At 34.9% G+C, this 26,405-nt stretch overlaps 11 protein-coding genes across 11 annotated transcripts; 4 read left to right on the forward strand and 7 right to left on the reverse strand.

The window, feature by feature from the left end:
• Nucleotides 1–58: 58 nt before the first annotated feature.
• Nucleotides 59–364, reverse strand: DFA_03072 (uncharacterized protein; the record flags this gene model as incomplete). Its single annotated transcript, XM_004362621.1, has 1 exon — nt 59–364. The coding sequence occupies one exon, from the start codon at nt 362–364 to the stop codon at nt 59–61; it is 306 nt and encodes a 101-aa protein (XP_004362678.1).
• A 348-nt stretch (nt 365–712) lies between these two features.
• On the forward strand, nt 713–4,074 carry DFA_03073 (peptidase S16; the record flags this gene model as incomplete). Its single annotated transcript, XM_004362622.1, has 4 exons — nt 713–2,005; nt 2,075–3,094; nt 3,169–3,609; nt 3,688–4,074. The coding sequence occupies 4 exons, from the start codon at nt 713–715 to the stop codon at nt 4,072–4,074; spliced, it is 3,141 nt and encodes a 1,046-aa protein (XP_004362679.1).
• An 81-nt stretch (nt 4,075–4,155) lies between these two features.
• DFA_03074 (uncharacterized protein) lies at nt 4,156–7,238 on the reverse strand (the record flags this gene model as incomplete). The annotated part of the gene is made up of 4 exons (XM_004362623.1): nt 4,156–4,163; nt 4,343–5,809; nt 5,849–6,649; nt 6,725–7,238. 4 exons carry the CDS (start codon nt 7,236–7,238, stop codon nt 4,156–4,158), a joined length of 2,790 nt encoding a protein of 929 aa, XP_004362680.1.
• Nucleotides 7,239–7,581: 343 nt separating this feature from the next.
• On the reverse strand, nt 7,582–8,224 carry DFA_03075 (uncharacterized protein; the record flags this gene model as incomplete). Its single annotated transcript, XM_004362624.1, has 2 exons — nt 7,582–7,730; nt 7,810–8,224. The coding sequence occupies 2 exons, from the start codon at nt 8,222–8,224 to the stop codon at nt 7,582–7,584; spliced, it is 564 nt and encodes a 187-aa protein (XP_004362681.1).
• A 750-nt stretch (nt 8,225–8,974) lies between these two features.
• DFA_03076 (uncharacterized protein) lies at nt 8,975–10,884 on the forward strand (the record flags this gene model as incomplete). Its single annotated transcript, XM_004362625.1, has 3 exons — nt 8,975–10,027; nt 10,432–10,516; nt 10,637–10,884. 3 exons carry the CDS (start codon nt 8,975–8,977, stop codon nt 10,882–10,884), a joined length of 1,386 nt encoding a protein of 461 aa, XP_004362682.1.
• A 292-nt stretch (nt 10,885–11,176) lies between these two features.
• On the reverse strand, nt 11,177–11,777 carry DFA_03077 (uncharacterized protein; the record flags this gene model as incomplete). The annotated part of the gene is made up of 3 exons (XM_004362626.1): nt 11,177–11,248; nt 11,275–11,389; nt 11,416–11,777. 3 exons carry the CDS (start codon nt 11,775–11,777, stop codon nt 11,177–11,179), a joined length of 549 nt encoding a protein of 182 aa, XP_004362683.1.
• A 112-nt stretch (nt 11,778–11,889) lies between these two features.
• On the reverse strand, nt 11,890–13,265 carry DFA_03078 (uncharacterized protein; the record flags this gene model as incomplete). Its single annotated transcript, XM_004362627.1, has 3 exons — nt 11,890–11,945; nt 12,036–13,100; nt 13,193–13,265. The coding sequence occupies 3 exons, from the start codon at nt 13,263–13,265 to the stop codon at nt 11,890–11,892; spliced, it is 1,194 nt and encodes a 397-aa protein (XP_004362684.1).
• A 557-nt stretch (nt 13,266–13,822) lies between these two features.
• On the forward strand, nt 13,823–16,479 carry DFA_03079 (uncharacterized protein; the record flags this gene model as incomplete). Its single annotated transcript, XM_004362628.1, has 7 exons — nt 13,823–14,140; nt 14,229–14,459; nt 14,547–14,620; nt 14,688–15,120; nt 15,272–15,514; nt 15,585–15,948; nt 16,022–16,479. 7 exons carry the CDS (start codon nt 13,823–13,825, stop codon nt 16,477–16,479), a joined length of 2,121 nt encoding a protein of 706 aa, XP_004362685.1.
• Nucleotides 16,480–16,531: 52 nt separating this feature from the next.
• DFA_03080 (putative glutathione S-transferase) lies at nt 16,532–17,221 on the reverse strand (the record flags this gene model as incomplete). The annotated part of the gene is made up of 3 exons (XM_004362629.1): nt 16,532–16,548; nt 16,712–17,111; nt 17,204–17,221. 3 exons carry the CDS (start codon nt 17,219–17,221, stop codon nt 16,532–16,534), a joined length of 435 nt encoding a protein of 144 aa, XP_004362686.1.
• A 71-nt stretch (nt 17,222–17,292) lies between these two features.
• On the forward strand, nt 17,293–17,686 carry DFA_03081 (uncharacterized protein; the record flags this gene model as incomplete). Its single annotated transcript, XM_004362630.1, has 2 exons — nt 17,293–17,352; nt 17,609–17,686. 2 exons carry the CDS (start codon nt 17,293–17,295, stop codon nt 17,684–17,686), a joined length of 138 nt encoding a protein of 45 aa, XP_004362687.1.
• Nucleotides 17,687–17,841: 155 nt separating this feature from the next.
• tgrB1 (IPT/TIG domain-containing protein) lies at nt 17,842–25,531 on the reverse strand (the record flags this gene model as incomplete). The annotated part of the gene is made up of 7 exons (XM_004362631.1): nt 17,842–22,743; nt 22,836–23,258; nt 23,642–23,679; nt 24,187–24,228; nt 24,442–24,479; nt 24,855–25,055; nt 25,155–25,531. 7 exons carry the CDS (start codon nt 25,529–25,531, stop codon nt 17,842–17,844), a joined length of 6,021 nt encoding a protein of 2,006 aa, XP_004362688.1.
• Nucleotides 25,532–26,405: the final 874 nt, after the last annotated feature.

A 26,405-nucleotide genomic window follows, 5' to 3' on the forward strand; every position in this document is an offset into this window, starting at 1 on the left:
ATTTATATTATTTATTTATACAATTATTATTATTATTAATTATTAATTTGTTTTGTTTTTAGAAAAGAAAAGTTGGATTATAAAAATAAAGGAATATTGCCAATTTGATAAATACACTCATTGCAACACAAGAGATTGATGCCAATGATATCTTTCTGGCAGTTGAACTATTTGATGATACAGTCAAGAATCCACCAACCCATATTGGAAATACGAGGAATCCCATGATGAGAATAACAGTTGCAATTATTTTATCAGATTCCTTTTTCTTTTCATATTTCATTCTCTTGATGTCATACTCTGAGTTTAGAGTATATGCCAATGTATCTATTTTTCTAATATCGAAAATACTCTGTTGATCCATTGCTTGAAGTTTGAATTTAAATTTTTTAACAAGAGTAAAGAAATAATATCTTCATTTCTTCACAGCATCCGAATAGATAAGTAAATTAATGATAAATAGATATTATAGAAAATTCCAAAAACACAACACCAAAAGAAGAACTAAACACATAAATTGTGGTGTGGGTCATTTATGTATATAAACACTCTACATACAAAGTAAAGTGAATGAAAAATGAACTTCAAAAAAAGAGAATTCATAAATTAAAATTGAACTAAAGTGAGCCAATCAGATAAACCTTTTTTGATCATTCATTACATTACATACAAGATATCAGAGATATATAAAGAGAATTAGAAAGATAGATTAATGATTTCATTAAAGCTATTTAGAAGTGCAACGATACTTCGTCAATCAACTACCGCGACTGCTACTGCAGGTAGTTTAGGTAGTTATGTTTCAGGTCGATCATTCTTGTCATCAACTACTATTACTACTACAACTACTACAAGTCAATTAAACAATAATAATAATAACTATAGATTAATAACATCACCATCAACTAGTATACTATCATCATTTACAATTAATAATAATAATAGTAATGGTATTCAACAAAGATACATGTCAACCAAGAAGAAGGATGATAAAGGTGAAGAAGTTGTTGTAAATGATAAAGATAAAGAAAAGAAAAAGAAAAAGAAAACAACTGAAACGTCATCAACTACAACTACTACACCAAAGGTAGCAAAAAAGGTATCACCATTATTGAAACAATCAAAACTACCACTCAATGCAGCCATCCCTAAAAAGAGAGGTAGACCATCTGCTGCATCAGTAGCTGCTGCTACATCATCTTCATCATCATCATCATCATCATCAACCACTACTGAAAAGGAAAAAGAAAAGAAAAAGAAGACAGTTAAACCTTATATTACAAACCCAAAAGATAGGAAATTCCTTGAATCAATGGGTCTACCAACAGGTGCCCCAAAACGTAAAAAGAGAAACAGTCTTGGTGATGTTCAAGTCAATGTGTTGGCATACCCAATCTTTGAAAAGGTTGTGTACCCCGGATCGTTTGCCTATTTCCCTATTAATGACAAGGACTACAAGGCACTTGGATCACCAGTACAATTGGCCTTGTTTATGGTGACACCAGAGATTCGTGAACAGTACGGTGGAAAGAATCGATCGGAATTCCATCTCACCTCATTGGACCAAATCAATCATACCGGTGTATTGTGCGAGATTAAAGGACAGGGCAAATACATTGAAGGTATCCAAAGAGTTGAAATCGATGACAAAATCTCTGAGCGTAGGCTAAGAGAGGACCGTGAAAAGGAGGAAGCAAACCTTAGACAATTGGCCAAAGAGTTTAAGATTACCGTCACACAACCACCCACTCAACGACCACTCAGAGTTGTTGCAACCAAAATACCAGACGATCCAGTCAAAGATCGCGATCAAGTAAAACTTCGTGCACTCTCTCTTCAATTGGCCAAACGTATTCAAATGCTATCACTCAAGTTCCCAGAATCATCGTTTACTCAACAATTCCAAACACTCTCTGAAAATTATAGAATTAGAATCTTGGAAGAACCTGGTAAAATGTCTGATTTTGTTGCTTCCCTTTGTCGTGATTCTCCAATTGATTATCAAGTAAGATAAAAAGAAAAGAATAATATTTAATTAATTATTTATTTACTTTTTATTTATTTTTGTTTGTAGAAAATAATTGAATGTACAGATATATTAGAAAGATTAGAATCTGTATTACCATTGGTACAAACACAATTTCAATTAAATGAATTTAATTCAAAGATTGAAAAACATATTGATGAAAAGACTGCAAAACAACAGAAAAAGTTCTTTTTAACCGAGCAGATGAAGATGATTAAACAAGAGTTGGGCATTGAACAAGATGAAAAGGTGACATTGAGCAAAAAGTTTAATGAACGTTGGGAAAAACTCAATGTCAAAGATGAACAAGTCAAACAAGTGTTCAAGGAGGAAATGGACAGATTGTCAAGCTTGGAACCATCATCGTCTGAATACAATGTAACTAGAAACTATTTGGAATGGATTACATCGTTGCCATGGAATGTCACTACCAATGACAACTTTGATATCCCATCAATCAAAGCATCACTAGATAGAGATCACTATGGTTTGGATGATATTAAAGAGATGATTAAAACATTTATTGCAGTTGGAAAGTTACGTGGATCAGTTGGTGGAAAGATCATTCTATTGGTGGGGCCACCAGGAACAGGCAAGACTTCAATTGGAAAGTCTATTGCTACGGCACTCGATCGTCAATTTTATAGATTTTCGGTGGGTGGTATTTCAGACGTTGCAGAGATTAAAGGACATCGTAGAACGTTTGTTGGTGCCATGCCTGGAAAGATCATTCAAGCTCTCAAAACTGTAAAGACATCCAACCCAGTCATTTTAATCGATGAAATTGACAAGATCTCAAAGGGTAGTCACAGCGATCCATTTGCAGCTCTCCTCGAAGTATTGGACCCACAACAAAACAAAAACTTTTTGGATCATTATATGGATATCCCTTACGATCTTTCAAAGGTTTTGTTCATCTGCACTGCCAATCTTACTCATCCAATCCCTGCTCCTCTCTTGGACAGAATGGATGTAATGAGATTAAATGGTTATATTCAAGCTGAACAAATTGAAATTGCAAATAATTATATTGTACCATCAGTAAAATCTGAAACTGGTATTGGTGATGTAAGAAAAAAAAAAAGAAATTATAAGAAATCAAATCTTAACTTTTATTAATTTATTAACTATTTATTTTTTAGGATAAATTAATGATAACAAAAGAAGCAATTAAACATTTATGTGAATATTGGTGTAGAGAATCAGGAGTTAGAAATTTAAAGAAAATGATTGAAAGAATGTTTAGAAAGGTTGCATTTAAATTGGCATCGAATCCAGAGTCAAATGAACTCATTACTATTACACCAGAAAATTTAGAAGAATTTGCAGGTTTACCAAAATATAGAGTTAAAAAATACTATCAAACTCCTGTACCTGGTATCGCTCTTGGTTTGGGTTGGTCTGAAAATGGTGGTGTCCCACTCTATGTTGAAAGTGTTGTCGATCTCTATCAACCATCAGCAGGTCTAAGAGCAACAGGTTCACTTGGTGATGTAATGAAAGAAAGTATTGAAATTGGTTATACCTATGTTAAAAGATATTTAGAATTAAATGTTGATCCAAAAAACAAATTTTTTGAAAAGGTAAAAAAAAGAAGAATAAGAAATTTAAAATTGTACATAGAAAATCAAAATTAATATTTCTATTCTCTTTTTGTTTAGAATGCAATTCATATTCATGCACCAGAAGGAGCAACACCAAAAGATGGACCAAGTGCAGGTATTACAATGATTACATCATTACTTTCACTTGCGACAGGTAAGCCAATTCAACCAAATTTGGCAATGACAGGTGAAATCACTCTAACAGGCAAGGTCATTCCAGTTGGTGGTATCACTGAGAAATTGATTGCTGCCAAGAGAGAAGGAGTCAAAAAGGTTGTCCTACCAAAAGACAATAGAAAGGAATTAGAAGATATCCCAGAATTTGTAAAGGAAGGTTTACAAATCTATTTGGCCAATTATTACTCTGAAGTTGCCGATGTTGCTTTTAATGAAACTCCAACTCTTCAACCCGTCGAAATTAAAACTAGAAAGTCAATTGATTAAATATTGAATAAAACATAAAGATGTCGCAACTTGTAACTTTATTGGAATTGATCAATATCAATTTCTTCATCTTCTTCTTCATTATTTTTCTTTTTAGATAATAAATCCAAAGCATTTGGAAGTTGTTTGAGATCTTTAATGTTGACAGTCATAAAGTCAAATGCCATGGCAATACTGTTGTTCTTTTTGTCGCCAATCAGTGAATGAGTGTCGACCGATGGATATCTTTGGCTGAAATGACTGAGGATGGTACGGTAGCAGTTGATACGTTCGGATGTCTCGATGGCTTGACCAAATGTGCAATGGGACTTGGCCTTTGCAAACTCGTGTTGGTCATCGGTAAAGGTGGCCTCGTGGATAAAGACAGTGACATCACGTAGACCATTGTAGAGAGCTGGACAGAATGCAGTATCACCTGAATAGGCAACCGACCACCCACTAGTACTCTTTATTTCAATACCAGTAGCACCAAAAGAGTGAATGACATTGATCACCTTGAACGATTCGAGGGATAGGTGTTTTTTGAGGAACTTGGAGAGACGGTCGACACGAGGATCGTCAGATTCATGGATGTTTGGAGTACGATAGTACTGTACATACGACCAAAGATTCTTTCCAAGTGTTAGAGAATTGTGTATTTCAGAGATATAGAAACGAGCACCAGATTGAGATAGAATGGCAAGTTCACGACGTTCAATGTCGTCCTCGGCCACTCCCAACTTGTCCAATGCCAAGTGTCTCATCTCTAATATCTTTTGAATACCTTCATGATGATCAGTATGCATGTGAGAGATGAAAATAAACCTTAGGGCTGCAAGTTTCTTGGTTGTCACCTCTTCACCATACTTTCTAAACATTTGAGAGTAACTTCCACCTCCAACATCCATCATGATACCTCCCTTTTCAAATAGATCGAGATAGATACATGTTTCATCACGATACTCGGAAGATTGAGAACACCCAGTTCCGAGGAATACAATTTCCAGTTCTTGTCTTGATAATCCTTCAATCATCTTTTCAACCTGTTGGACATATGGTGATGGTGATGATGGCGAGGAGATCAACAACTCTTTACCACTACTTTCTTGAATACCATAAGAGAATGAAGTATCTACACTCTCTGTACACATGTTGGCATCTAATACTGGTGATTGGTCAATGGGAGATAGAGGATTTAAAAAGACTACATGTTGGAAACGAGCTCTGTCAACCTTGTCAGCATGTTTAAACACGTTCTTGTAGGTGATTGGTTTTTCTGGATAAGAAGTGTGAAGAGGATGGAAATAGGTTGGTGCAATTTCATGGAGAGCATTGGTCATTTGAGCCGATTTGACAGTGAGCTCGTGATAGGCACATTGATCGTTGAATAGTAGGTGACGCCATCTTGACCCAAATTTGTTGATAAAACTAGTGTACTCGGGCGTGTTGATGAGTTCTTCAGACACCATGTGACACACCAACCCTGATCTCATTTCCTTTTGATAGAGATCACTATCTTCAAAACAGTTGGCTTGGATGGTGGGGTTGGTTAGGAGAGCTTGGAGATAGGATCGATGAGGAATACTGATCACCAAGACGGCGGGACCTATCACACTGGGCGACATGACTTGGTCGGGTGTGACAACGGTGCCATTGGCAGTTGTAACAGGCTGACCTTTACAAATCTTGGCACGGAGGGGGCCGGCAGGCACACCCAACTCGATGGCACGTTGATTATCAAACTTGCCAACGATATCTGGTAAATGTACAAGATAACACACGATATCAGACATACCTTCCTGTCCATTCTCGTCCAAGTTTCTTCTGTGTGGTTCCAACGTGTGCACGTGAGATTGTACTGGTCCAAACACCTTGTCCTCTGTAAACTTTTTAGCACGCATCTTCATCATTTGGTGACGCTCACGCAGTGTGATGGGAGTGATATTATCGATTCTTCGAATCAATCTAAAGTGTCTGCTCTCGATGGCAAAGAACTCGTCTTGTTGTTGAGACACACGAATCGTACCATTCTTGAACGACTTGTTGTGTTGGTCACTTTCAATGAGTGGTCCATACAAATAAGCCTTGATGTCCTTGTAGTTGGCAGGTCTAAAAGGTAGTCGATCCTCTCTTTTAATGTCTTGTTCCAACTTCATCAACTGATACACTAGGTATTGATCGATTTCATAGGTTGTCACTGACGGATGTCCAGAATAACTATGAACAATACTTCCACGTAGCAAAGTCCAATCATAGAATGATTTGGCTTGTTGCGATGAATTCTCTCCAACCTTTAATTTGAATTGATTGTTTGATGCCAACTCTTTTTTAAATTGATGAATGAAATTATATTTCTTTCTTTGTTTTAATGGAGTTGGTGAGGTAGTTGTATTGGACAATACATTGGATGGTTTTAATACAATTGGATAGACTGATACATTTTCATCACTTAGACAAATATCATTTTCAGGAGTACATTCGGTAATGTGAATACTCTTCTTCCCTCTCCCAATATAATATCGATGGGATAATATAGCATGAGATGTATTACTTGGTCCAACTACTGAAAAGTCACTTCTTGTTCTTAGTAAATAATCTAACAAATTAAAATTAGGATTGTTTGGGGAGAGATACAATGATTCATTATGCTATATATATAGTTGCAACATACTTGGGAAATCAGTCATGGTAGATGGAGAGAAATGAGTAAGGAACAGATGATTGGAATCAAAGAATCTGTTTTTAGTATTCTGTCGATTGATTCCATTTCCAAGATTGAATACGTATTTCTTTTCTTGAGAGATGATTACGATAGAGGGATCTGTATACCCTCCTCCACTTGATAATATTTTTACACCAGCTTTCATCTTTTCAGTCTCTATTCGTTTGCTATCAGTTTCTTTTTGTTGTTTTTGAGTTGATGGTAGTACTTGTTCGGTTTGCTTGTTTGGTTGTTGTTTCTGTTGTTTTGGCTGTTGTTGTTGTTGTTTAGATGATTGATCATAATCACTTTTGAACCTTTTCTTTATATGTTCTTGTGGTTGTTGATGCTTATGCTCTTGATTATTATTACTATTACTATTATTGTTATTGATACAATTGTTTTCAACTACTTGATTGTTGTCTATAGTTGTTGTTGTTGTTGTGTCACTACTAGTATTATTATTAATATGATTTATGTTCATTTTGTGTTATTGTACAAGGTGTATATATATGTGAAGTATTGGTCTCAGATAATTCTTGAGAATGTGAAAGGAAACGATGAATGCATTCATCAAAAACAATTGGCACTATGTATATTCAATATTATTAATTTATTTTTTTGCGAACTACTCAAGTATATATATTTGGTTTGAAATTTCAGCAAGATTTAGTTAATATATTTATAAATATTAAATAAATTAATTATCTGGAATGAGAAACAATTGGATATTGATTCATCAACCATCCATCAATTCGGAAAAGAATATCAACTATCATTGTCAAAAGTTGATTTCTTTAAAGAAAGTGTAATTATTATTATTATTATTAATTATTAATTTGCCAAAGGATTCCAGTTATAATTGCTAATAATGATTTATTATTATAATTATTATTATTATTATTATTATTATTGGGTGTGAATAAATACATGATTTGTTGGGTGTTGTTGTTGCTGTTGCTGTCAACTAAATTTTCTATTATTATCTAAATTGTTAAAATCTAATTCTTGGTGTTGTGTGTCTGCTGATTGTTGTTGTTGTTGTATTATTATACCAGATTGTTGTAATTCTTCTTGATTTGATTGCCAAGATAGAATTTTGTGATAGATTGGTAAGGCATCAAACCACGGGTTCCAATTGATGACATCACGATGATCACAATTTTCGACGATGGTAAAGTCATTGCCCCATTGTGCACTCTTGAGACTGACCAACCCGTCGTTTCTCCCTTCAATCTCTCGAAGGTATTTGTTGGAAAAATAGAGTGGCGAGTAAAAGGGGACATCATCTTTACAGGCACCGTAGCTGCTATAGATGACGTCTGGACGATCTAGTATCTGAGGGTTGAAGCATTGTGTCATGTACTCTGGTTGAAGCTGATCGAACCCGTCAACCGACACGTCTAAATATTTACAAATCTGTTCGATCCTCAGCTTCTGCTTGAGGTTGAGGACGACCCATCGCGCCATCTCGCTGCCTCTGTGCGGTGTGCATATAGTCGCCAACGACGTCACGTCCATCTTGTCGTCGAGTTTAGAGATGAGGTATCGCGCGTCCAACCCTCCCATACTATGTGCTACCAAGTGAACTTTGTTTTCTCCATAGCGCTGCTGTATCTCTTTGATCTGCGATACCAACGAATGTGCCCGTTTCTCGATCGTGTCGGTTGGATGCACGGCGGTCGCTTCAATCTTGACACCCAGCCGCTTGAGAGGATTGATGATATTCTGGTAATAGACAAACGAACCAATCTCTCTGAACCCCAGCAGTCCGTGAAGCAACACCACCGGTCTCTTTGGCACCACCAACTTCTTGACTTGAAGAAGAGGGTTCAATACAATATTTGTTGTCATCAATCAATCAAGTAAATGTAATCTATCTTTCTATCTTTCTTATCTCCTCCTATTTTAAAAAAACAAGTAAATACAAAATAATAATAAATATAAATATCACCTGACCTGTGACCTCAAAAACATGTCGAGCTCATTTCTAAATTTATTCTGATTTTTAATATATTTTCTTCTAGCTATGCTTGTAACTAGAATCCTCGAAAATGAATTCATTTAGTATTAGTATTAGTGCACACTCTAAAGAGATAGATAGATAGATAGATAGAGATAAATTAAAAAGAAGAAGATGGTTAAAAATCAAAACGACCAAGCAAAGTTGAAGCACCATCATCGTCATCGTCTTCACATCATCATCACCCTGTGATACCAATGACTATAGTCTGGGACACTAAAGACGGCAAAGTGCAATACCCATTCTTGTTTACTGTTGGTGGAGAAAACAAACAACAACAACAACAATGTCAGTTTACAAGAGCATACAAAACAGATAAAGAAAAAGGTGATCATTGGTACCCACGTGTACCTGATAAACATTCGTTACAAACCATCGAACCATTAGAGACTCATTTCGAAGTGACAAAGGAAGAGTTTTCATCCATTGGCTCATTCTCTGCTTATTGTGGCCATTCCATCTATATCATTGGAGGTAAAGGTACACCAAAAAGAATAGTCAAGGCAAAATACCAAGCACAAGAGTCCAAGTTGGGTCAGTTCAACATAATGCCATCTTCATTGCTCTATGATTGCTACAAGTCGGCGTGTGGGCAGCCACGCTCAGAACCACAATTCTTCTATGTGATGGGTGGCAAAAAGGACGGCAAGGCATTTGCAGAGTGCCAGCGATACGATGCCGACCAAGGATTGACAATCAAGTTGGCCAGTCTCAATGTGGCACGACACTCTGCTGGCATCACATTTGACCATACCGCCCAAATCATCATTGTCGCTGGTGGAGTTGGTATCGATGGCAAGGAATTGGATAGTATAGAAGTATACGACAAGTTATTGGATCATTGGTTTTTAATAGATCGTCGTCTAGGACTACCAAAACGAAACATTCATATTATAAATGACGAAGATACCAGTAAAATATATGTCTATGGAGGTAGATCAAAATCATCATCACATCATGATGCCAATGGTGAAAGCCTCGAGGAGGAATCACCATTCTCTATGATGGAAGATTCCATAGAATTTATAGACAAAGATAATACAACATATTATACACAAGTAGAGACTGTTTACTTGATGAATAGAGGAGATGGTAGGAACAACAATGTAGTGAAGGGGTATTCTGATACGGTACCCTTTAACTTTGAACAATGTGTATATGACCATCAAAATGCAATTGCCTATTTGGTGGGTGGCACTAGGATATCCAACGGTCAACCAATCGAAATAATACATGCTGTCTTTATAAAGGTAGATCCTACATTGGTTCAACCTCACTTTACCAATTTATCAACACCTAGATCAAAACATACCACTTGTTTTATTAACCTAACCCATTAGGAGAATAGAATAAAAGGAGTATCCATAACTGTCAAGATGATCAAAAAGAAGGGATTCTATTTGAATAAATTCAATTTCAAAGGTTTGCCCCTTTTTTTTTTGCTTCATTTATTATTTTGATTGAATGGTTTAATTTCAATTGCCAATTTACAAATTAATTATTATATTATTATCATTATTATTATTATTATTTTTATTATTTTTATTATTATTATTTTCCATTTCAACAACCAAAAATCAAAATTTTTTTAAATTCCTTGGTACCAAGTAAGAAAGGTTATACAGAGAGTAGTAGATAAGATTATTAAATTAAGATAAATTATTTTATCCCAATGCAAACTTCACAAACCAAAATAACTTTCAATTCAGATATGGGAATATCAACTGTAGAAGGAATGGGTATGTATTTATTTATACTCCTCCATCTTGATTCAAATCTAATTTAAATCTTTTCTTTTCTTTTCTTTTCTTTTCCTTTCTTTTCCTTTCTTTTCTTTTCTCTTCTTTTCTTTTGGGTAGCAACTGTAATGGCTGCCCCCTGCATCTTTCCTCCTCCTTGTTTTATTGATATCCTTCCAAATGGCAGACAAACTGATGGCCCAGATATTTGGAGTTTGAAACGAGTGGAGGTAGAATCGGCCACCTTCGAGAGAAATGGACAAGTCTATGAAATTCCAAATTCGTCTGTTGACTTTGAAGATGAAGATGGTGTGATATCCATCAGAATGATGTTAAAGGAGCCACCACAAGGTGAAATGCCACGTTAAAGATTTTCTATCTTAAATTCACAATTTAAATAAATAAATAAATAAATAAATAAATAAATAAATAAATGTAAATTGATTAAAATGGATAAGTAGATCCCCAAATATCTTGCAATCATAAATCACATTACAAAAACAATACCTATTAATGATTAAAAGGAATCTCTATACATTAAAACAAATCCACCATACACATTATACATTAATAATATTGATTTTTTATATTTATTACATTATTACAAAACATATATAGAGAGAGATTGGAAACATCCATTTTATGAAAAATAAAAAAATATTATGTACATTGAATAAAATAATAAATGGTATGTTGTGATTGTCCAATAACTTTGTAATTATTTTCAAAGTGCTAATAAAATGAGGAATAATCGTTACAAAAAGTCCATGTGTTTTATGACCCACTTGACAATTGACATGAGACCTTTCAAAAGATGGTCTCCAATTGCCTTTAATTGATCCCACAGTTTTTGAAGAATCGATTTGCATCGATCTAAAAATGATATCTCCTTTACTTGCTCTGGTACTGGATTGTTGTAGACTTGTACTGAAGTATAGACTGATCCTGGATGATGGTAGACTGGTCCTTGATAGTAGACTGATCCTGGATGATGGTAGGCTGGACCTGGATAGTATGTTGGACCAGAGGTATAGACTACAAGTCCAGACTGAGCATTATAGGCAGGAGCTCCTCTTGGTGTGACATAGGAAGATGAGGAGGCACTTTGGGATGGTTTGAATTTTCTCTTCTGTTCCTCCTCCTTTGATTGTAATAGTTCTTTTACACTTTCGAGAATTGATTGTCTTCCTTCTTTGCTTTCTAATGCCATTTTGATGGATGATTCTGCGACATTGTCAAAGTTGGCACAAATGATTTTCATTTTTACTTTCTGTTTGATGATGTTCTACAAAAGGAAATAGAAATATTTTGGTATAATTGTATTTCCCCATTGTCATTATCTACACAGGTCTATAAATCAAATAAAGTCTATATTAGACATTGGTACACCAGAATTGCCTCCATTCATCGGTTGTTGTCTTTAAAATTACTAATTATTATTATTACTATTATTTATTTTGTTGTTGTTGTTGTTGTTGTTGTTGGTATATATTATATTATATTATGTTACATTATAAACATTTAGTATGAATGATAGAAGGACCATATTGTTCATATTCCTCTTGTGTGATCCACATTTGTTGAAATGATGATAGACTGCTTAGTATACTCGCACCCAACCACACGGATGTCATCCTACTGAATCCAGCAGTGTCGCGAATCTTGATACATTGTTTAAGAGGAGATGGCGCCAACTCGACCAATTCTTTATGGAGTCGTGCGGGGAGACCGGGGAACATGCCCGTGCCGCCACTGATGACAATATTGTTAAAGAGACGGCGTCGCACACTCTCATCGACATCACACTTTGTGACTGATTGATAGAGACAGTCTTGGATACCGCGTGCCTCTAATCCGATGTGTTGTGGTTGGAAGAGTGCCTCGGCGCAGCGGAACCGTTCACTGCCAACATTGATGTGCTGGCCATCGGGCAACACATACGTCTGGTCTATATGTTTGGGATGTTTAGCCATCTCGATGTCATAGTCTAGTGCGACATACCCGTACCGCTCCTTTATATCACGCACAATCTCGAACTCGGCCGATGACACAAACAAGTATCCTCGCTCGGTCAATAGTTTGAGCAGATGATGAGTAATGTCGCGTCCGGCAATATCCAGTCTCTCGATGGCAGCTGGATACGTGTGACCTTGGTACACTGGCACTGTATGTGTCACACCGTCACCCGAATCAATCACCACACCTGTTGTCAGTGCCGACGCATACAATGATACAACCGACTGTATGCTAACGTAGACGGCGGGCACATTGAAATGTTCAAACATGATTTCAAACATCTTTTCACGGTTCTTGTGTGGATTTAGAGGTGCCTCTGTGAGATGTACCGCGTGTTCATCGGGAGCAGTTCTCAACTCGTTATAGAATGTATGATTCCAAATCAACTCCATTGCATCCCAATCCTTGACGATACCATGACTCAACGGATACTTTAGAGCCAATACCCCCCGACGTTGTTGCGCATCCTCTCCCACCCAACTATCTCTCTGATTACATTCTAATATAACACTTGGGAATCTAGAATACCCAATACAACTTGGAAACATAACATTTGGTGATGAGTGTCCTTTAAACAACAAAAAAAGAAACAAAACAAAATCAAAGTTAATAAATGGTCTATAAACATTTAATCATCGATCATTTCAAAATACTACATACCTGCAAATCCTGCTTTCATTACACCTGATCCATTATCTATTACCAAAGGTTGACAATAATCCATCATCATCATTCTTGTTTGTTGTTATTGTTATAGTTTGTTGATTGTTGTTTCAGGTTGGTGCTTTGACTAGAATGATGATATTGATTGATAATGATCAGGAAGAGGATAGGACTGAATACTGCGACAGCTACTTCTTATGCTACCTGCATAGTAGTAGTGTCTTTTACAATCGTAATAAATTATCATTATGTTCCCAAATTGATTTAATTTGTGTAGAGAGAGTAAAAGTTTCTTGGTCTATTCGACGAAGAAGTACTCAACCCATTTGGTGTTTGTTTTGAGTGGATGGGTTTTTTATTTATCTTTGTACCAAAATTCATTGTTACTCATCGTTCATTCATTAATGACTAAAATTAGATCGATCATTCATTATATATGTATAACTATACAAATACTATGATTATTATTACACAAATACAAATGATGATTTGACTAATTAATTAAATTATTTAAAATCCCGCAAAAAATAAAATAAAAAGTATGCGAGAAAAACGAACGAAGGTTGTAAGTAATTAAAACTATTATATTAGATAGATAGATAGAGGAGATAGGAGATAGAAGAGAGAATGGCAAGAAATATTAAACAAGATAAAGCAAAAGGAAGAAAAGTAAAAGCAAAGAAAGATGTTAGATTCAAGAGAACGGCACCAGTCAAACAATATATACCAAAGAAAAAGATAGAAGAGGAAGGCAGTGCCGCTGAATTGGCAGCACAACAAAAGGAACAAGAAAGAGTAGAGATGAAACGAAACAACCTCAAGAATATATTACTTCAAAATCAAAAGAATCATTTTAAAAAGGAACATATCGATAAAAAAGAAATCACTAAAAAGAAACAACTAACCAACAAGATTGACCCTGAACAACAAAAGAAGAATCTATGGGTGTGTACTTTAAATATAAATACATACATGCATATGAGTAGACATGTATACTCGAATATTATTTATTCTAACATTATATATATTTTAGGCACCAAAATCATTTGATGTACATTATACAACTGAAGATACATATGTTGAAAAGACGACGGAACAAGAATTACAAGAATCAGCTAAAAATGGAGAAATGTCTGGCTTTCAATTGGCAATTAGAGATCATCTAAAAGGTGGAAGATTTAGATTCCTCAATGAAAGTTTATATACCAAAGATAGTACTGAATCACTTCAAGAGTTTGAAAGAGATCCTTCATTATTTGATCAAGTATGTTTAAACTTGAAACTTATAATATTTAAATTTAAATTATTATGTAAATATTAATATATTTATTATTATTATTATTTATTTTAGTATCATATTGGATACCAAGAACAAGTTAAAAGTTGGCCTGTACATCCATTAAAATTCATTATTAGAGATTTAAAGTATGTTTGTTATTTAATATCATTTTGGAAATACATATAGATATTAATATTTATTTATTTCTATTAGAAAATTAGGAAGAATAACAATAGCAGATATGGGATGTGGAGATGCAGAATTACACCAAAAATTAAGTTTCAAACATACAATTTATTCATTTGATTTGGTATCGACCAACAAACATGTTACGGCATGTGATATTGCCAATGTACCATTGGAAGATGAAACAGTCGACTATGTAGTATTTTGTCTATCGTTGATGGGTACCAACTACCCCGATTTTATAGCAGAGGCCAATCGTATTTTGGTCAAAGGTGGAAAACTAAAGATTGCAGAAATCGAGTCTAGAATCCCAAGTAACAATGCATTTGTCAGATTAATCTCCAAGTTTGGATTCGATCTTGTCAGCAAGGACACTCGTAACCAATACTTTTTCACATTTGAATTCCAAAAGAAATCATCTATCAAAGAGAAAAATATTGTTATCACCGATGCTCCAACTGTATTAAAACCTTGTCTTTACAAGAGAAGATAAAAGATAATAGATAAAATAAATACATACACATTTATAATAATAAATCATTTATCTAATATTTAATTTAAAAATCATGTTGAACACACAAGTACGAAACAAAATGAAATTTCATCATTAGTTTGTTTGTTTCATTGTCAACAAAGAGATAATAATTATAATGGTTGTAGATAATAATAATATATTATTACCTTTAATATCAACTAAAGTATTGTATAGTCCATTCGATGTGAAATGGGTACCTTTTAGTAGCTCAGTATTGACTGTTGGACATTCAAAAGATAAAGGTGATATTCGTATCTATCGAATGTCTGATATAGATACTACCAATCAATCATCAAATACATTATCATTACAAAATGAAGTAGGTATGATCATATATTAGATGAATCAATCAACTAAAGTATTAATACTAATGATCTGTTTGTATGTAGAGTCGATTTGAAAATAAGATTAGATGTTGTAGTTTTTTTGATTCAAAGAATCAAAGTAATAGAGGTTATTTTGTTTGTGGAGACTTTGCAGGTCACCTATCAATATGGAATATTGATCGAATGGATTCACCAATAACAACAATACCAAATGCTCATATTGGTAGTGTTAATGCAATCGATTGTGGTGGTAATAGTAATAGTCAATCATCATCTGAACTATCATATTCTATTGCAACAGGTGGTAGAGATGGTAAAGTAGCACTATGGGATTCGAGATCATCATTTAAATCAGTCTCTTCAACTCATTCATTTTCACATAATATTAGTCAAGGCAAATTAGATTGTTGGTCCGTTTCATTGTTTGGTAGGTGTCAATATAATATTATATATATATTCTATTATTAATCGTTTTCATTTTTCTTATTAATTGTTAATAGGATCAAATATAATAGCAGGATATGAAAATGGTGATATAAATGTATACGATATTAAAACAAATAGATTGGTTAGTAGTACAAACTTTGGGTTTGGTGTGAGTAGTGTCAATGTAAATGAAAGACAAGGATTGGATAATATAATGATTGGAGGAAATGAGTCACAGCTTTTGTTTGGATCAACGTCAAATGATGGTATCATCAAAAAGACAAAAGAGATTAAAGGTGATGGTATTTGTAAATTTGTTTGGAGTGCTCGATACTCTCCGCACAACCCATCCATCTTTTCAATCGCTGGTAACGACGGAACTGTCACAATGTATGATAACTATAAGAAAATGGATCAAGTCAAACTTGGTGAAATGCCAATCATCGCATTAGACTATAACAAAGATTTCCCCAATTTAATAGCAACGGTCGCACTCAATAGATTAATCTCTATTTTAATATCTCCGAAATAAATAAATAATAAATAAATATTTTTTAATTCCTTTATTTAGTTGAAATGATTATTTAATTTTGATTGATATCTAATGATATTTTTAAATTCAATGGATCCATTTGGAAAGTTTTGAATTGATTTAATCCAAACATAAATAGCAATATCTGCAATTGAGATATTATCACCACAAATATACTGACGATCTTTTAATTGATGATCCAAGATGCTGTAGAGTTTAGACAATTCATTACTAAATCTAATTGATGCTTCTTGTACCTTTTCAATACCAAATACATTGTAATAGTTGTGGTGACTTGACATTGGGCCAAGAGTACTTGACTCCCAAAACAACCAATTCAATACCTCCAATCTTGCTTTGTAGTCTTTATCTTGTTTGGGAAGATATTTACCTTGACCATCATACTTGTCGACCAAATACAAAAGAATGTTTGATGATTCAAACAATTGAATGTCTAAATTGGTGTCTACTAGTCCTGGAACCTTTGCATTTGGAAACATCTTTTTGTACTCTTCTGTTTTCTGTTCACCTTTCCAAAGATCAACTTGTTTAAAATTGAATGGAATATTCAATTCTTTTAATAGTAATTGACATTTTTGAACGTTTGGTGATGTACTTCCATACAATGTAATCTAAAAAAAAAAAAAAGGATAGAATAAAAAAAAAGATTAGAAAGAAAGAGGGAGAATAAAAAAAAACAAATATATATATTTATTTATCTTACATTATTATTTGATTCCATTTAAATGATTTGAATGAGAGGAAGGAGTGCCGAGTCTCCACTTAAATACTTACCATTTATCATCTTGTGTCATGGTTAAAGAGGGTGATCTGAGTAGAAGAGTCGAGACTAGAATAAAGGAGGTGGTAGTTGTAGATGATCATCCCCTCCTCGTCATTTCTCTTCTGCTCAGATCACCCTCTTTATTGTTTCGATTTGCTGGTCTGTACTTCTAAATGCCATTTTTAAAATCATGTTACTCTCCTTTATAATGGTATCGTTCAACCATTTGTTCTCGGTTCGACGTTTAGATATGTCTTGTTTGCAATTTAAATCTTGGGTAGAAGAATGATAGATGAGGAAGAGGATGTTGAGAATGTTGAAGATATAGAATCTAAATTTATATAGGTTGATGAGGAAGAGGATGTTGAAGATGTTAAAGAGGAGGATGAGCATAATATTATCTTCAATGTTGAAGATGCTTGATTGTTTCCGCATTACCGATAAAAAAAAAAGAGAACAAAATGATTCATCAAGGTGGGTCATGCTTGTTGAACTTTAAAATATTATTTAAATAAATACATAAGATCTTATTTGTTTATTGTTATTACTTGATTGATTTTTGTAAATTTGCAAAAGATTTAATTAAAGACAATTAAAAATATAATAAATGAAAAGAAGGAGAAGAATATTGAAGGAATACTTGTTGATGAAGAAGATGATACAGTACATTCTTGAATTGGTGGAGGAGTAGTCTTTAAAGTGGCAGAGAATACTGGATCAATTTCAACAAAGTTTTCAAATGATGGTACTCGAATACCAACATATTGAACGCCAGCCGATGATTTTGTTGTTGAATCAATTGATGCAACTGCTTGGATCGATGTAACAATTTGATTGGTATCATCAACAATGGCACGATTACTAAATGATGCTATCATTGTTCCAAGAGGTGAATCGATACTATACGATTTAATCAACGTTGAAGAGGATGAAGTATCAAATTGATAGGTTGTATCTTTAGTCTTGCAATCATAATCTAGTTGTGTTGGTGATTTGAATCGATAGATTACCAATAATGATGATGTCTCTGATTCAAATGTATAACTGTTGATTATAATATTATGTTTAATCGAGTTGGATGGAACGGCAATTTCATCACCTGCAAATTGTATAATATGGTCAGATGACTGATTGAACGATGAAACAACCAATTCAATGTTGTATTGACCAATAACGGTGTTGTTGTAAATGATGACAGATGCACTTGAGTTTTCGTCTAATATATCCCATTTAGCATCAATTAATGAAATGGTCTTGACAACCGTTCCATTCTCTCTGATTTCTTGAATATGGGATAATAGGAATTCGACGGTACTATTGTATGCAACAAATGAACCACCAGACACTGTAGTTGTTGGTGTACTGGTGACTGACTTTGTGAATGGGATGGAGCAATCGGATCCAGTGTACCCACCAACACATTTACATTGACCATTGACCAAACATTGTCCATTGTTTGGTGACGAACATGAGTTGAGACATTCCAATACACGGTATTTGTATATTCCTTCAACTGTAACATCTAGATTTCCACATTTCACATATACATCCAATGGTTGACTTGCATTTGATCCAATTAAACTATCAAAGTCACAAGTCACTGTATTTCTATCGACTATTTGTCCATTGGTACATGGGGTATCTCCAATTTGAATATCAATAGTCGGTCCGTAGAAATGATCACCGTGGAATACAACTTGACCAGGTACTTTGAAATAAGTTGAATCAATCGATGTGATGACTGGATCCAAAGATGTGTATTCCAACGAGCCACTATCACCAACAATAGAATCGATTGTTACCAATACAGCTTGTTGGTATAAACTAGCAGCTCCAATACTACATTGAATACTCGTTCCATCATCCACTGTAGTTGATATGTTCAAACAATCCAACCCTCCAATTTTAATGGTTATCTCTGTAAATGTACCATTTGATCTAACAGTCCAAAGGTATTTACCAACTATTTCAACTACACCTCCAAAAGGTGAAGCCGATGAAATAAACGAGACCAATGGTTTAATGTTTAAAAGATAGTTGTTACTTGTTTGACCATCAACTACAACTCGGATATTACCATTCTTTGATGCACTTTGCAGTGTTGCATTCATCATTGTTGGATTGACAATTGATTCTAATTTAATATCATTGTTGATTGATATCTTTGTTAAATCACTACCACCAAAGTTTGTTCCATAAATAGTTATTTCATTACTACTTGCACGTTGAACGATACCACTAATTAAAGGTGCAATATAAGAGAACTGAACAGATGTTGGTGATGCTACTCCATCAATATAAACTCTAATATTATGATTGGTACCTGATCCTTGAGGTGATGTACAAACTATCGTTGATCCCGATGCAACTGGATTGGTACATTGTTGTTGTTGTTGTTGATCAATGATTATTGTAATATTGGTTGATGAACCATCTAATCTAGTTGGATTTAAAAATGAACCTACTATAGTCAACTGATCACCATTTGTTTTAACAGGTTTCGAGACAGATGTAATGATTGGAGTTAAATGTAATTGAACTGGATTGGAAACTCTACCATCAGTCAGTGTAACTGTGATTGGTCCACTCTTGGTTGATGAGGGGTCAGCGGTGAATAAGAGTAATGTACTATTGACAAAACTGAATGATTGAGTGGTGGCACCAAGGTTGACTGTGATACCTGATTGCGCAGTACCAAAGTTCTTTCCAATGATTGATACACTATTTGTATCAGATACAATCAAATCGAATATTACAGGTGCACCATATGCAAAGTTGATAGTATCGGCACGTTGCCCAACTGTAACTACAACACTATTGGTTATACCAGTTCCAGGTGGAGCCATACATGTAATATAAGACATGTCTTGATCATCTGCAATCTTTTGAATATTTGTACATGGTACGTTACCTGGGAACACTACTGTAATGGGTAATACTGTTCCATTGGCAGTTTGATTATTTAAATATAATCCACCAATTTTAATTTCACCTCCCACCGAGTCGGCCGATGTAATTGATTTCAATATTGGGTATAATTCTAAATCAATTTCGTTTGATAGTTGATTGGACACATTGACTAGGATCTTGTCATTCTTTGCAAATGTTGGTAGTGCGACTTGAATGGCACTGTCAAGGAGCATTGTAACCGGTTGGAATTGGGCAGTTAGCTGATTCTTGAACAAGAATTGAACATTTTCTTTGACGGTACCAAATGATGACCCGAAAATAGTCAACCCCGTTGTATAATGTGCTTGTGATTGTTGTACTTGATTAACATTGTATAATACGGGGACTGGATAATTGAATACGATGCTCGACGATTGACCATCGATTGTCAAGGTGAGTGATTGACCTTTACCGGTACCAGCTGGTATACCATACTCTATAACACTGCTACTTTTGACGACAAACCCACTGGAAGAAGGTGGGTTAGAGTTGAGTCGTATGGAGATTGAAGATTGTGTATTATTTGATCTGAATTGATTAAAGTGTTGTCCAAGTATAGATATAGTTCCACCTCCAGTAGCAACCTTGTCGACCGATGTAATGATGGGTGAAATGACCACTTCCATCGTGTTGGAATCTTGACCAAATACTCTTACTTTGGCAGGTCCCGATTTAGAATTTGGATTGATTTTAAAGACAAGTGAATCAGATGCTAACCCAGTCACAGAACCTGCATCTTGACCGATAAAGACGAATATTTGATCAGACCGTGTTCCAAAGTTTGTACCAAACATAGTTATACTGTCATCCGTTACATCTTGAGTAGGTGATATGGATGATAGAGTTGGAGCTGGGAATGAAACAAATGTGCTGGTTTGTTTGTTACCAATGGTTAGAACGATATTGGCATCTGCACCACCCAGACCTTTTGTATATTGACAGGTTACTTGGGTACCTGTTGTAACTGGACTGGTGCATTGGGTATTTAATCCCAATTCAACAGATAGAGGTATAGTATTACCAAGGTAGTCTTGATTATTAAGATATCTACCAGAGATGGTAAAAGTACCACCATACAATGAAACAGGACCGGTAGAGGAGATGACAGGTTCAAGTTCGAGTGTTATATTGGAGGTAGCCAACTGTCCACCGACCACCACACTGACATACCCATTCTTTTCGTTTGCTCCCAGGGAAACTGTGATTTCAGTTTGTGTAACAATCGAGGTGTTTGGGGTATAGTCTTTGTTGTTGACAATTGGCATGGTGGTGCTTGTTGAAACGCCAAAGTTGCTACCATGGATATTGATACCAGTACTTGATTGAGTGACCGATGTAATGGTTGGAGGGTTGTAGCTGAAACTACCTTGATTCGATTGTTTTCCATCGACAGTCACAGAGACTGGGATGTTCTTGCCAACTCCCTCGGCGACATTGACGACAATGTAGCTACCCGTATCATTTGACCAGCTTGATACAGGGGTTGGTGCAGCGCTACCAAACGCAATAGAGACTGGTGCAGTTGACCCATCTTGACGAAGATTGTGGAGGAAACTACCGATAATAGTTACTTGTCCACCAATGGTATCAACCGACGTGACAGATGTAATAATGGGTTGCAAAGTAAAGGTGTAAAGGTTGGATATGAGATCGGCAATAATAACCTTGACCGCTCCATTCCTAGATGCTGGTGATGGGACAATAGTCATATTAGTCTGGTCCGCATTCTTTGAGACCAGTGATAAATAGGCTATATCACCAACCATCACAGTTAATGGGGTACCAAAATATTGACCAACAATGAGTAGTTGACCATTTGGTTGTTGTACAACCGAATCAATGATTGGTGAATAGTAGGATGTGTAAATTGGTGTACTTGAAAATAGAATGACTGCTACATTGGATCCACCACCTGCGGGAGCTGTAAACACTACCATACTACCATTTCCAAAGGTTACAGGACACACTATATTATCTCTGATCTTGACGAGTTGTGGTATAGTGGGATGACTCATTATGTGACCAGTGATGGTAACAGCACCACCGGCGGTTGGAATCTGGGTGCATGTGAGTAGCCATGGCGTAAAACTAACAAGACGAGAGTTGGAAATTTGTCCATCCACCTTGATATAGTAGTTATCTGTCCATGCATTATCGGGTACGGTCGCAAGGAAACGAATGTTGTCTGTGGAAATGGATGTAGCATTGAATGAGATGGATGGATAGTTGACAGAATGAACCGAGATGAGTGAAAATACGTTTCCAAAGTTTGAACCCTGCACAGCAAGCAAATTTTGAGAGGTGACAAAAAGTGTAAAGGTCGGTGCCGCATAGGTCATGTCAAAAGACGTCACTACACCATCAATAGATAGTGTCGAAGCGATTGTTCCAGTTCCCCTGGGCAACCCAGTCGTATTTAAATAGGTTCCAGTAGTACTATAGGTCAAAGCAGCGTTATTAATGACATTACTACCAATTGTTAAGACAAAATTGGTAGGTTGTCCATTTGCTCTTAATTTATTTATGAAATACTAAATAGAAAATCAAAAAAATAAATAATGAATTAATAATGAATAGATTAATTAAAATAATTATTTTCAACATCTTGTTTCTTTCTACTTACACCTTGGAAATTAGCAGAACCACCAAGTGCACTGGGGCGAGGACTACTAATAGAAATGACAGGTTTTAAAGTAAAGGAATAATAATTGGATTCCCATCCAGCGACAGCTACCATTACTTGACCATTCAAAATTGGAACGGTTGGTGTAAAAGTGACCAAGCTATTCGCGCCATTTGATACAAGTGTGGTTGGAGGTAACTCGAGTAATGATTGAGTTGAAAAGGTGATTGTCACCTCATTGATTGCAATTCCAAAATCAATACCATAAATTGAAATTGAGTTACCATTACTCTCTACACTGTTAATGGTTGGAAGTGCATCGACAACTACATAACATGATTGACAATAAATAATGAATATCACTAATAAAGAATAATAGAATTTCAACAAAGAAGATGAATTATTTGTTGATTTCATTTCTCTCTTTTTTAAAAAGTGAAGAAAAAAAAGAATCAATAGATCTTTCTTTAAATAGATACAAATATTGAAAAAAAGAATATTAGATAGATAGATAGATAGAAAGATAGATACAAACAAGGAGGGATTGGGATTAATATCGAAATGATTGAAAAATAAGGTTGCTTCTCTGTGTTTTGTTTTGGTTACAGTAGTTTGTTGTTACTTACGACGCGATTTGTTTGTGGTGTGTGGGGGGCAACTGTTGATGTGATCACTTCCCTAAATACCAACTTTGAAGGCACCAGATTCGATGAAAAGATTAAAAAATTTGAAGCGGGTTTGACGATCAGTTTGGAATCGCACGTGCAACAAACAAATAAAGACTTTGTGTATATGAGAGGTTATACAATGACGGCCAATACTTCAAAGAACCCTTTTGTTAAAGCTAAAAATATTATTATTCACTATTAAATAGAGATAAAAAGAGATTATCAGTGTTAGAAGCTATGAGATATTACATGTTGTGCGCAGAGAAGATAGTTAAATAATAAAGTAGAGAGTTGTTGTTGTGATGAACTGACACACTTGTCAGCTGAAAGTAACAGCACCAACGATTAGATAGATAGATAGATAGTAAAGAGAGAGGGTAATATTTTTTTTCTTAACTACTTTACTTACTTATCAACTACTGCTGTAATACGGGTTGTCCACTACAAAGAGGGTGATCTGAGTAGAAGAGTCGAGACTAGTTATTAATCATCCCTCGTCTCTTCTGATCAGATCACCCTCTTTGATAGGTTGCATTCATCGGTCTATATTTATACATATCGTTTAAATCGTTAGAAATTATGTTCTTGTTTGCTCCCAAGTGTCAATGAGGCATTTAATCGTCTGTTTCGTAACATCATCTCCGTTGAACTATCAATAGATTGAATGTTAATGGAATGCATACAAATATTATCCTTTACGCTTTGGAGATAGATCATATCATGTACTAATATAAATATATATGAGTTAAAAAATAAAAGGAAAATGATGATCACAACCAGTTGTGGTTTAATTGAAATTTAATAATAATAATAATAATAATAAGCACAACATTTATTTACTAGTACCACCAAATATTCTTTATTTAGATCCAAACATTATAAATGGTCACCACATGATTGTTGTTGTTGGCGTAAGCAAGTAACTTAACCCGACCTACCTCGGGACATAACCTCGCAAACCGACCGACCGACTGACCTCTAAACAAAAATTTCTTTCTAATAATGGGTAAGCAATGTTTGTTGTTTTCTTTTAATCATTGATTCAATAATAAATCCTTAATTACATAAATTCTATAGAATTGGAACGGACAATCCTCTTAATGAATGGTATTGTTGATTGCCATACTCGGCATCCCTTTTTTCATTATACACACATATATATATATATATAAACATAGATAATAATAATAAATAGATAAATAGATAAATATAGGAATGAGTTTAAAAATTGATACAAATATATTTATTATAAAAAAAAAAAAGGTAATGATATAATAATAATGATAATAATGAAATACTACTATCTTTTTAAAAAGTAGTAGTTTTAGTTTAGTTCTTCAATCTGTCGTACTTGTAGATGGTAGCCTTGCATGATGGGCATTCGTGACGAACATCCTTGAGCGAGTCGATACCGAATGGAATCAAACAACAACCCAACCAACAACCAAACAAGATCAAGATGAAACATACGAGCCAACACATACCACCAGATTCATAGTGAGTCTTGGTAGTGACACGAGCTTGACAGTGACCACAGGTAATATCAACTGGGCTATAAATAGAATAGAAAAAAATATATATATATATATTAGTCAATCATATGACAGAATATAATGATATCATTGTTGTTGGTTGTTGGTTTCTAACATACACTTCACGGAATTGGACAATTGGAGCTTGGATGAGAACTGGAGCTTGTTGAACGACAACAGCTGGTTGCATGTATTGTTGTTGTGGAGCACCTTGTGGTGGAGCATAGTAACCTTGTGGTGGATAACCTTGTGATGGTGGAGCATATCCTTGTGGTGGGTATCCTTGTGGAGGGTATCCTTGTGGTGGATAACCTTGTGGTGGTGGAGCGTATCCTTGTGGTGGTGGGGCATAGCCTTGTGGTGGTGGGGCGTATCCTTGTGGTGGTGGAGCATAACCTTGTGGTGGTGGAGCTTGTTGGTTTTGATCAGCAACTGGTGGCTGACCTTGTGGAGCAGCAGCTGGTTGAGAGTCACTTGGTTTATCCAAATTGGTCATTTTATATTATATATATGTATTTGATTAAACTCTATATATATTTGATTGATTGATTGATTACACATTTGTTAATAATTTGATACTTGTTTCTTTTCTTTAATCTTTTTTTTTTTTTGATCATTTGATAGTAATTTCGATTTTGATTTGTTTGTTTCTCTATCTTTTTTCTCTATCTCTCTCGTTCTTCTTCATTCTTTATTCTATATCATCAGTGACTGAATCTAGAGATCGTATAATATAACATGTGATTATTTATCTATATTATATCATAAGAGAATTATTGTGGTGACGATGGTCGATCGATTTGATGACGATTGTCTGTAACGTCGGTTGGTGATGGACGGCGGTGTGTATGGGTAGTATGATGATGTATGTATTATTTTTTACCTTTTAGAAAAGTATTATAGTAATGGTAATAAAAAGTATTATATATAACTCTGTAAGGAGTGTATGTATGTACTACTAGGAAAGAATAATAACAATAAAAAAACTGTGTGAGGAGACAAACAACAAAAATAGACAAACGACCCTTACAATGAGATATCTAGTTTGGAGGGAGGGGAGTTTTTTTTATTTATCTTTTTTTTTTTTTTTGTTGTTTGTGCAGCGGTGGTTGGTGGAGGTTTTGATTTTGGGGCACCCAACGATTTTTATGTTTGCGCTCTCTCTCTCCAACCCACCGGTTTTGTCAAGACAATAAATTATTATTGATTCTCACATAATTAGGATCGGTTTTTTTCCTCCAGCTACAGGAATCAATATAGATCTCTTTGATGGGTGTTATCACCTACTATGCACCCAACACAATGCTGAAAACAATTCAAAGATTCGGTTCATCATCGCTCAACACACACAAAACACCATCGACGACCAA

This window comes from Cavenderia fasciculata, assembly GCF_000203815.1.
Source record: "Cavenderia fasciculata unplaced genomic scaffold Scf_Dfasci-G-b-205a01.r1-3, whole genome shotgun sequence".
Taxonomy (NCBI): Eukaryota; Evosea; class Eumycetozoa; order Acytosteliales; family Cavenderiaceae; genus Cavenderia; species Cavenderia fasciculata.